The sequence below is a fragment of the Mesoplodon bidens genome (genome assembly GCF_964165515.1).
Source record: "Mesoplodon bidens genome assembly, chromosome: 3".
Lineage (NCBI taxonomy): Eukaryota > Metazoa > Chordata > Mammalia > Artiodactyla > Ziphiidae > Mesoplodon > Mesoplodon bidens.
This window is the reverse complement of record NC_138178.1, coordinates 3,679,657-3,691,206: the sequence shown is the minus strand read 5'-3', so window position 1 is coordinate 3,691,206 and position 11,550 is coordinate 3,679,657. Positions and strand designations below refer to the sequence as shown.

General features: G+C 44.7%; 1 protein-coding gene across 1 annotated transcript in view; it reads left to right on the top strand.

The window, feature by feature from the left end:
• Positions 1-5,779: 5,779 nt before the first annotated feature.
• KIF5B (kinesin family member 5B) overlaps positions 5,780-11,550 on the top strand; it is a 45,946-nt gene continuing 40,175 nt past the window's right edge. The window contains exon 1 of the mRNA XM_081227716.1: positions 5,780-5,908. Coding sequence (XP_081083842.1) covers positions 5,783-5,908 — 126 coding nt within the window. The 5' untranslated portion in view covers positions 5,780-5,782. The remainder of the gene's footprint in view (positions 5,909-11,550) is intronic.

Here is an 11,550-nt window from a genome sequence, read left to right as displayed (position 1 = left end):
ATGGTTACCAAAGGGGAAAGGGTAGGGGGAAGGGATAAATTAGGAGGTTGGGATTAACATATACACACTACTATATATAAAATAGATAACCAGGGACTTCCCTGGTGGCACAGTGGTTAAAAATCCGCCTGCCAATGCAGGGGACACGGGTTCAAGCCCTGGTCCGGGAAGATCCCACGTGCTGCAGAGCAGCTGAGCCTGTGCACCACAACTACTGAGTCTGCGGTCTAGAGCCCGTGAGCCACAACTACTGAAGCCCACGTGCCTAGGGCCCGTGATCCGCAACAAGAGAAGCCACCACAATGAGAAGCCCATGCACCGCAACAAAGAGTAGCCCCCGCTCACCACACTAGAGAAAGCCTGCATGCAGCAGTGAAGGCCCGATGCAGCCAAAAATAAATAAATAAATAATTTAAAAATAAATAAATAAAATAAAATAGATAACCAATAACCAACAAGGATTTACTGTATAGCACAAGGTATTATTGAGTACAAAAATACTCAATATTTAGTAATAACCTATAAGGGAAAAGAATCTGAAAAAGTATACACACACACAGAGACATATATATATATATATATATATACATATAGCCGAGTCACTGTGTTGTAACCTAACATGATATTGTAAATCAACTATACTTTAATAAAGAAAACAAAATAAATGAAAGCATTTGGCAAAATCTAAAATAAAAAAAAAAGAAAGAAAAGAAAACAAATATGAAGGGAAATACCAGAAGAGATTGCTCAGAGTTAAAGTGATTGCTTTGAAAAATAGAAATGGGGATTAGACTGGGTGGAGGAAGAACTTCTGTTTTTCATTGTTGTAATTTTACTTTTAAACTAGAACGTGTTATTTTTATTAAGATATTTTAGGGACTTCCCTGGTGGCACAGTGGTTAAGAATCCTCCTGCCAGTGCAGGGGACACGGGTTCGAGCCCTGGTCTGGGAAGATCCCACATGCTGTGGAGTAACTAAGCCCGCGAGCCACAACTAGTGAAGCCCATGCACCTAGAGCCCATGCTCCGCAACAAGAGAAGCCACCGCAATGAGAAGCCCACACACCGCAACAAAGAGTAGCCCCCACTCTCTGCAACTAGAGGAAGCCCTTGTGCAGCAACGAAGACCCAACACAGCCAAAAATAAATAAATTAATTAAAAATTTTTTTTAATGTCCTAAAGAATTAAACTATGATAGTAAATAGAGTACAGGGGTTTTCTATCTGATATGTGAAATAATTCTGTGCTGAAAAGCCATCTGCAGAAGGGGGGACTTGACCAAAGATGGGTAGGATTTGGATGACACAAGGGAGCGACATTCAGGGTGGGATCAACATGACCTTGAAATTAGCACATTATAAGGCGGGGGGGGGGCGGTCAGTGAAATGGCCAGTTGCCAGGAATCAAGAAAGTAAGTTGTGGAACAGTGGGAAAATCCTGCTTACATAAGGGGAAGTCAGATGGAAGAAGGACTTGGGATTTAAGTAGAGGAACTTGAACTTGTTTGAGAACAAAGGGACTTGTAGATTCTTGAGAAATAAAATGATGTAATAAAAGCAGTATTTTAGGAAATTTAATCTGAAAATTGTATGTAACTAGTTGATATGGGAGGCAATTGGTTAGTCTTTTTCATCATTACATCCCCAGCACCTATTGTGGTGCTCATAGGAGCTCAACCTGTATTTCCTGAATGATCAAATGTGAAAGAGGCTGGGAGGTGTTGGAGGAATATAAGCATGAAGTAGTAGGGCCATGGACCAGGAATGAGTAGTGGCAATGGAAAGGAACAGGTATTTCCTGAACACATTTGAAAAAGAGAAATACTCTAATTTCCTATTCAAAATGCCCATTTTTAAAAAAGTCACTTCACATTAAATATGAAACAAATTTTCTTATAGTAATGTTATAAACAGTGGTTATGTTCTCAGACCCCCTCCAACTATTTATAATTACTCTAAAATACAGTCCAACCTAAATACACCTATTATACATAAGTAACATTTTATAGGATTATTTCCAGGAGATAAATTTTAAGTTCCAAGTTGTAGGTGATTATTCCAGTTATCTATTGCTATGTAACAAATTTTCAAAATTGAGTGCCTTAAAACAATAACCATTTTATTACATCTCATGATTCCATGGGTCAGGAATTTGGGCAGACCTCAGCTGGGTGATTCTTTTGCTCCAAGGGTACCAACTGGGATTACTCACTGGTACTCAACTGGTGGGTGTGCTGGTCTGGACTGTACAAGGTGGTTTCCCTCACAAGTCTGGTGCTTGGGTGGGGATGGCTGGAAGGCTGGGATCAGCTGGGTTCTATTGACTCCAGCATGGTGTTCTCAGGGTAATTGGTTGTCTCATGTGGCATTTCAGAAGCCCCTGAAAGAGTGTTCCAAGAGAACTAAGTGGAAGCTACAGGCTTCTTCTCACCCAGTTCCAGATAGCCCACAGGATCACACTTCTGCCACCTTGTACTGCTTACAAGTGGATAAAAGGGCCAGCCAAGAGTCAAGGAGAGAGGCTACACAACAGTGTGATCCAAGTAGGCATGGTTTACTGGAGGACATTCTTTGGAGGTTAACTTCCACAGTGGAGACTTAATGTTCTAAAACTGTATAGGTGGGGCTTCCCTGGTGGTGCAGTGGTTAAGAATCCAACTGCCAATGCAGGGAACACGGGTTCGAGCCCTGGTCCGGGAAGATCCCACATGCTGCAGAGCAACTAAGCCCGTGGGCCACAACTACTGAGCCTGCGCTCTAGAGCCCATGAGCCACAACTACTGAGCCCATGAGCCACAACTACTGAAGCCTGCGGGCCTAGAGCCTGTGCACCGCAACAAGAGTAGCCCCTGCTTGCCCCGCTCACTACAACTAGAGAAAGCCCACGCACAGCAACAATGACCCAACACAGCCAAAAATAAATTAATTAATTTAAAAAAATCTGTATAGGTGAAAGTACCACTCACATTTTCATAAGAAAAAAGTTATGTTGATGAGTCTCAAACTATACCCTCAAGGAAAGCTACTGTTTCACTGCCAATGTTGAATAATGGTGGTCTTTTCTATATTTGGAAGAAAAACTGAGATGAACCATTTTTTAAAAATCATTCTTTTATTTTCTTATGAAAATATTTCTTAAACCCTTTTTCCTGATAGTCCTCACTTGCGTGATAGGGCAATTTTTAGAAATATTTTGGTTTTGGGAATTCCCTGGTGGTCCAGTGATTAGGATTCGGCGCTTTCACTGCCATGGCTCGGGTTCAATCCCTGGTCAGGGGACTAAGATCCCACAAGCCACGCGGTGCAGCCAAAAAAAAAAAAAAAAAAAGATTTTGTTTCTCACATAGCCTTCTTCTCCTTCCTGGTTCTCGGCAGTCAGGCCCTTTGTGCTCCCTCACACAGGAGAAGTGTGGATGTCAGACCTGAAAGCAGAAGCCTCTTGCAGACACTTCCCTTTCTGGATTTTGCTTTCATAAAGCCTGAGTTTCCAGAATCTGTCGTGCAGGAAGAGGGGAAAGGCGAGAGTCGAAAGGCAACCAAAGGACCTTGAACAGCAGAGGTTCCCAGAGCTTCACGGCTTAGCCTTTCCATCCACCTCCATTCCCTCACCAGACCCGTGAAACCTCCTGAGTCACTTCTTTGGCTCCTCCACCCCATGGAGCAGAATCTGAAAATCGCTGCTGTAGAATAATTATTCCTCAGCTCTTCTGAGTTGGGGAACAGTCGGGAATGGTGGAATGGAAGTTGAGGAACTTCAGATACACAGATTCCCATGTTTCTCTTCTGCACGTATAGGGGATGAGGGAAACATTGGAATGACAGGTGCTTGGAACTTTTTAAGCCTGGGAGTATGGAAGAATGCTGATGCTGGCCATCAAAAATGGAGAGCTGAGTAGTTGCACTCAGTATTGGCAGGGAGCCGAGGATAATTAACTTCATCTCTGGAATGCTAAATTGGAGGTTAAGGTAGGGCATTCTACACAAGGTGGCCTAGAAGCAGCTGGAGAGATGGGAATGCCGCACAGGTGAAAAGGTCAGGGCTGTAGATAAGAGATTCCAACAACTGTTGAAGAAGCGAGTTCGGAGAGAAAAGAGCACAGGGCTGAGAGCAGAAGCGTTTTGAGACCCTGCTACGAAGGATGAAAGCTGGTGACCCGCCTGCCACGTCAACCTCCTTGAGTGACTGTTGCTTTCTTACTGAAAACATTGTTCTCTAAAATCACAGACTATCAGAAACTGCCCCTTGAAAGTACATCAGGAAGAAGAAAACGTCCCACTCTTGCCGAGGACTCTCAGGCACAGAGGGGCAGCCTTGACTGATTTCTAACCCAGGTGCAGAGCTGTGGGTAAGGGGTTTCTGGAGACAACGTTCCACATCTATCTGAACCTTGTAGTTCCAAGGAAACGAGATTTTGGGTCCACTTGTAGTCCAGACATGATGCCACTCACAGCTCTGCTTTGTTGGGACCGATCAAAACACAACTTCATTTAAATTTTACCTAAACTCCACACTTCCCCGAAAGTCCTGTAACAACTCCATCTTTTTCTGTGCTTGGTGAGATGCCCCAGGGCTCCTTAGATGTGAACTCTCCCCCATTACCGTGGATCAATAAACCTGAATCTGTGGACTCTAGATTCATTTCTGGGGGTATTAGGACGATCGGGCGGGGACAGAGAGCATCGGAGGCTTTCACAGTACACTCCTCCATTTCACAGACAAATCCTGGGGACCAGGAGAAGGGTTTCTAGTTGTCTTTGCAGTTCTTCCGTCTTTACACTCTAGGTACCGAGACTGACGAGTCTCATAACGATTATTACGGGGTCACTGGGACCCCCAGTTCCCCGAGGGCCTTCTCCCACCTCACCCTACTGTTCCACATTTCTTCAGCACCTTGTATTCCTCGGACGAAATCTCCTTTTTCTTGCTTAGTCCTGTCTTCCCAACCCACTCTCTCGGGAATGAGCGACCGCTTGAATCAGAAGCCAGGTACCGCCCTTCATTCAAATCTTCCTTTTTCTGGCAAAGCGCTCTAAAAAGGTGGGCTAGGAATCAATGTATCTCCAGACCAAATAGAAAGCAAACACTTTCCAAGAGGAATATAGTGTTTTACTTAAACCACAACATCAAGCAGTCTTAACAAGTCCCTTGTACTCCAAAGGAAATAAAGTTAGCGCTTCAGCCAACTCGGGCGAATCCTCCAGCGGGATCCACAGGTCCCTCTGCGCGTGCGCCTCGGGAAACTTGGCCCTGCTACCCCGGCGCGGAGCGGCGGCGCGGGCGCGGATTGGTCGCCGGGGCACCGGGCCCGCGGCGCGTGCGCAATGCTCCTCCCGCCCCGCGCCGCCCCTCCCACCGCCCGTCGCCCGTCCGCGGCCTCTGGAGTGAGCAGGCGGTACCCGGCGAGCCGGCGAGCGGACAGCAGGGCGGGCCGACGGTGAGCGCGGCCTGCTCTCTCCGAGGAAGAAAGAAGAGGTCGTGTTCCCGGTCTCCGGGATCCCCTAGCCCCGCAACCTGCCCCGCCGGCGAAGGAGAAGCTGAGGAGCCGCCGCCGCCGCCCGGCGCCGCCGCCATGGCTGCCATGATGGGTCGGAAGTGAGCCTGCGGGCGACGGTGCCGGCACTGGCGCTGCAGCCCCGGTCCCGGCCGCTCCGCCGGGGAAGCGCGACGCCGCGGACCGCGGGCCCTCGGCCTTCGCGACCCCAGCCCTTCGGCTCGGCCCGTTTCCTCCAAGACTGAGCGGCGGGGAGTGGCTCCCGGCCTCCGGCCCCGGCAGCCAGGAAGATGGCGGACCCGGCCGAGTGCAACATCAAAGTGATGTGTCGCTTCAGACCGCTGAACGAGTCCGAGGTGAACCGCGGCGATAAGTTCATCGCCAAGTTTCAGGGAGAAGACACGATCATGATCGCGGTGAGTGCCCCCGGCCCCCTCCTTCGAACCCGGCCGCTCCGGGAGTTCAGGGAAGCGGGGAGCGAGCTTTGGGGGCCCCGATGGCCCCGGGGAGGGGCGCGGCGCCTCCTCGGGTGCTCCTGGGTCGCCCCGCCCTGGTCTGCGGCGCAGGCGACGGGAAGCACCCGCCCTGGGTCCGCGGCCCTCCCGCACCTGGGGCGCGCGCGGGAGGGGCGGTGCGGGGCGCGGGTTGCGGGCACCGGGGACGGCTTGCGTGCGCGTGCGGGTCCTGGTGCAGGTGCTGTCGGGGGGTCGCGCCGCCGCCTCTCCCCGACTTCGCATTCGGGCGCGTTGAGCTCTGAGACCTGCCCTCCATACCTTAAATAGTCACAATGCGTGGTCTCGGGGAAAGCCGTATGCGTTAGACTGCATCGTCTCCCCTGCGGGGAAAGGAAAACTGCACCAAGCGCAGTTGGACCAGTGCCGTCGGTGGTCGCCCAGCCCGCCTTCGGGTTTACAGTTACACACGGCGAACGGGGAGGGCTGCGAAAAGAAGTAGGTGTCTTTTGAACTCGGAGCGCTCGACTTCGTTTCGTCTTGCATCGGATCTGGCCGATTCACTCTGGGTTATAAATGAGTCTCACTCTCACTGGGTCTTACGGGGTAACGGTATGGGAAAGAGTGTTAACTCTTTTGTGTGTATATCAAAGTAGTATAACAGCAGTCTTTTTGAGAAAAAGGTAAAATTGGACCAGTAAACTAGGTTTCTTGTTAGTGTCAGCTTCCTACGTCTACGGTGAGGAGGTACCTTGAACTTGATAATGCCGAGGATGGTGAGATGCTGTCCTTCGTAGTATAAACCATGACATGACTAGAGTTGGCGGATCATTGTCAACCTCTGAGAGACCAGAAAGTAAGGTGGGGTTGGTGTTTGTTTTTTTCGTTTTTGTTGTTTTTTTTTTTGAGGTCTGATCTCTGGTATTGAAAGGTCTCTGAAAATAACATCCCCAGCTCAAGGAGATTAAAATGGGTGGCAAGATACTGCCCACAGAACGGTGAACTGTGACTGGAAATGAAAGTCATCTTTCTTGGTGATGTCATTTGACAGAACTTGCTTCTACATGGCTGTCATGCTACCCAGTTAACGTTGACTTTTTCTCTAGTGGTATTCCACATTTGGCATATGTTTGGATAGCTTAATTTGGAAACCGGACAAAGGGATCACAAGTGATGGAACATTGAAGATGAAAAGCATTGGCATGTAAGACAGAACTCAAGTTCTTTAGAGTTTTTATGTGAACGTTTCCAAAGTTCAGCTCTAGAATATGAATGTCATAGCTCCACGTGGCTCAGGAGGATTTTGGCAAACAAGTCATTAGGTTCCTAACAACTGCCAGCTACTACTGTGTGAGGACTGTCAGGCTGGTTCTTTGTTAACAAGTCCACAGAAAAACTCAGGCTATAAATGACATCATGGTGAGGCCAAGAAGTTAAGCATGAAAATAGTCATCCTTTTCCTTTAGGGTGATATATCGTACGCGCGTGGAATCAGAGGACGCTTGCAAGGCCTGGGTTGTTAGTTGGCAAACACTAGTAGGCTGCTAGTTTCTCACAGAGTTTTTATGATTATTCAGCCTCCCAGCAGTGGTTGAACATCAAAGCTGTCTTCCTTTCACATTTGTAGTAAGAATGTCTTATTTCTTCAGATTTTTTTGTGTGCGTATTTACACAAATCTATAAGTATTATCAAGATTTATGTGTTGGAATGATAGAATTTAGGATTCACAAAATATTTTATGATTAGGTTAGAAGGCCACCTTCTAACGCAGGCCAAAAGTGACATAAGATACGAGGAAAGAGTTAAAAGAATATAAACAATTACCACAGGAAGCATAACGTTTATTTTAGGTTGTTTCCTTTTAATTTCTTTACTTAGGTTTCCTTAACATTTAAATAAATTTAAATGATAATATTAGAAATCATGGGTGAATGATTTGAGTTGTGAATCAGTAACGAACAGTTAATTGGTAAGCATTTTAGTCGTTTGTTTTTGTTTTTTGTTTAAGTATAAGCAAAAATACATTACAACTGAGTGTGATACAGCTTTAAAAAGTGTAAGGCAACATGTTTAATTCATTATTTTCTGAAACCAGTGTTTTGCATATAGTAAGTCATTAATTACTCTGAGGTCTTTATTTTTCCCAATTTTTTAAAGTGCTTTATTTTATCTTTTTAAAAAGTTGTCTGGGAATTTATAAGGGCAGCTAGGAGGAGTGGAATTAGAAAATCTCTAGGTAAAAGTCATCTCGTGGTTTGTTTTGTTCATTTTACTGGATCCTGATCCTGATTCAAAGTAAATAGTTTAAGAAGGAATTGCTGCAGTGCAGCATTTAAAATTAAATTATCTTAAACAGTTTTACAACATTTTGTACACAGCTTTCTGGTTAAATCAAAATTTAAAAAATAAGTATTTTAGTTTACAGTGTTAATTGTACGTGTAATCAGTGCTCACGTAGAAGATAATTTTTTAGGATTCTGATTTTCCTATAAATTCAGTTTCCAATATTTTGTCCAAACTTTTTTCCTGTTACTCATATAATCAGTGATTTTAATGTAATGTGGCCCCATGGCAATGTAATATGTAGTGTTTCTCTGTGCTTTACAGCCTTTGTACAGATTTTTTTTTGTAATTAAGTGCTCAGTGAAGTGCTGTAAATATCACATATTGAATGAAATAAATGCATATTTTTTGAACAACTTTGAATGATACAGATAGAACTATTTGCTTTAGATATGCAAACTTCTTATCACAAAAACTGGGGGACCAGGGCAACACCTGGTTATATAGTTCAAAGGAGCCTGCTGAAAGCACCAAATAAAAAAATCAATAGAAAAAGTTATTCCCACATTTATTTATGCATCGTGAAAGTGGAACATGCATATTTGCATCGTTAAGCATCTTTACTAATAATCATCATTCCTTACGTGGTATACTGTAGAGGACAGAACCCAAAACAGGCTGTTGTAGTTCATTGAAGTTAGACCCAGTTCCTTACCTGTAGCACAACACGATTTCCCCTTTCAAATGTATGATGATTTGGTGTTTAATCCTGATTACCTTAAATACGAAAATTAAAAGAGAAGGAGCCATCATAATACACCTTTACAATTGTGGAATGTTCACCCATAATTTATCTAAGGAATCTAACTAAGGAAAATCTAATATGATGTAATCCCATGTGATCTGAAAATCACTATTCAGAATTCCAGAGAAAGACATATTCCTGCCAGAGGGTGTCCTTTGTAACCAAATTTGGTGTTCAGCCTGGTCCGTGGAGATTCAGATAGGAACCACTTCACTTAAGAAATCTAAGGTAAGGGCTTCCCTGGTGGCACAGTGGTTAAGAATCCGCCTGCCAATGCAGGGGACACGGGTTCGAGCCCTGGTCCAGGAAGATCCCTCATGCCGTGGAGCAGCTAATAAGCATGTGCACCAGCCACAACTACTGAGCCTGCACTCTAGAGCCCACGTGCCACAACTATTGAAGCTGGCGCGCCTAGAGCCCGTGCTCCGCAACAAGAGAAGCCACGCAATGAGAAGCCCGCACACCACAACAAAGAGTAGACCCTGCTCGCCGCAACTAGAGGAAGACCACATGCAGCAACGAAGACCCAACACAGCCAAAAATTAAACAAACAAAATCTCCCCCCCCCAAAAAATATTATTTGCCTTATTTTGGAGAGATGCAGTTGTCACACTATTACCTGTTTTTTGTTAACTTGTTTCTTGCAAGTAAAATTAAAATTAATCATGAGGGCTTCCTTGGTGGCACAGTGGTTGGGAGTCTGCCTGCCAATGCAGGGAACATGGGTTCGTGCCCCCGTCCGGGAAGATCCCACATGCTGCCGAGCAGCTGGGCCCGTGAGCCATGGCCGCTGAGCCTCCGCGTCCGGAGCCTGTGCTCCGCAACAGGAGAGGCCACAACGGTGAGAGGCCCGCGTACCACAAAAAAAAAAAAAAAAAAAAAAAAAAAATTAATCTTGAGTTCTTTAACCCTAGAAGCTCTCTCCATTTCGATTTAGTTAACATTACTTGATCACTTATATTCGATCCTAGTATATAGCTGTTTAGCTTAGTATTCAAGAATCTATCCAGCCTTATCCTCTATTATTCTTTGAACCCTACTCTCTGTACTAATTAATATCATTTCTAAAATTGTTACTCATTTACAATATCTGATACCTTATAAGGTGCTAAATAAATGTTTGCTGGATAAATGAAGAGGGAAAATTACTTTATTTTTGATAGAAAAAATATTAGTGTGGTTTATTTCTGTTATTTTGACTGTACTTGTGTTTGTTTTCACAGTTGTTTATCATGAATACATCTTCAGTGAAACAATAGATTATCTTCTGTTAGCCACACCTGTAGATTTGAATGTTAATGTCTCAGAATCTTAGGAAAAGGACACTTTTATGTATGTCGTAGTCAAAGAATAATCAGACATTGAGATGCCTACATTTAATTGATGCCAAAGTGAGGTCATCTGAGTATATCCTTCAGGAATGCTTTCAGCTGCAGAGAGAAAACAAACTAATAGTGGTTTAAATAAATAAGAGGTTATTTTTCTCACATAGGAAGTCTGGAGATGAGCCTTTAGTTTTACTTGCTGACTCTGTTACCCTCTGTCATCCTAAGTTAATGACTTTCCCTCATCGTATTTGTCGTGTTTGCAAGATGGATGTTCCAGTTCCAGACCTTCATTCCAGAAAGGAGAAAGGGTAGCTTCAGCTGAGGTGGTCCTTTTTATCAGGAAAACAAAACCCTTCTCTAAAACCTCCCAGCAGACCATCACTTCATGGTATCTAGAGCTGGGTCATGTGACACTAGTTGCAAGGAGACTCAGCTAGCAGGTGGTTAGCTTCCAGCCTGTCTGGTGGGAGGCCGGAAGGGGATGGGGAATTGGGAATGGCTTTGGACAGGCCTTTAGGGGCTGTTTGCGTCATCTTTACTGTTGTTCCAAGCTTTGGGGAGAGGAATTGTGGGGTAGAGTTTCTAAAAAGTATGGTCTTTTTCAGCTAAGACCTTGGAAGTATTCGATAATATTAAGGATTATTTCTGGGGTCGTGATTGTTTATTTTGGGGCCCAGCTCCCTTCCTTTACTTTAGAAGAGACTAGAGAGCCGTCATACACTTACTTTCAATACCAAGAATCCCCTTGCTCCCTCTCTCATCTTTAGATGCTCACTTTCTCTCTTAGATCACTAGATTGTTCCTGCCAGCATTTAAACTTGCTCAGGTCTTGTCTATCTTAAAAAACAGCTTTCTTTGAGCCACAGCCAGATTTCTGTTCGGTTACCTCCTATTCTTTTTTCAACCTTTTCCAATCTGATCTTTGTGGTGGTTGGATACTTTGCAGTTTTGCTTTGTCCTCACAGCTGAATTTGACACAATCACTTCCTCCTTGAAAATTCTTCCTTGACTTGCATGGACATCATACTCCTGATTTTTTTCATTTCATGTCTCTGGCTCCTTCTCAGGCTATATCAGCAGTTCTCTAAGTGTGTCCCCAAAATCCTTTAAGGGGCCCACAAAATCAAAACTGTTTTCAAAATAACACTAAGATGTTACTTGCCTTTTTCACCGTGTTGACATTTGCATT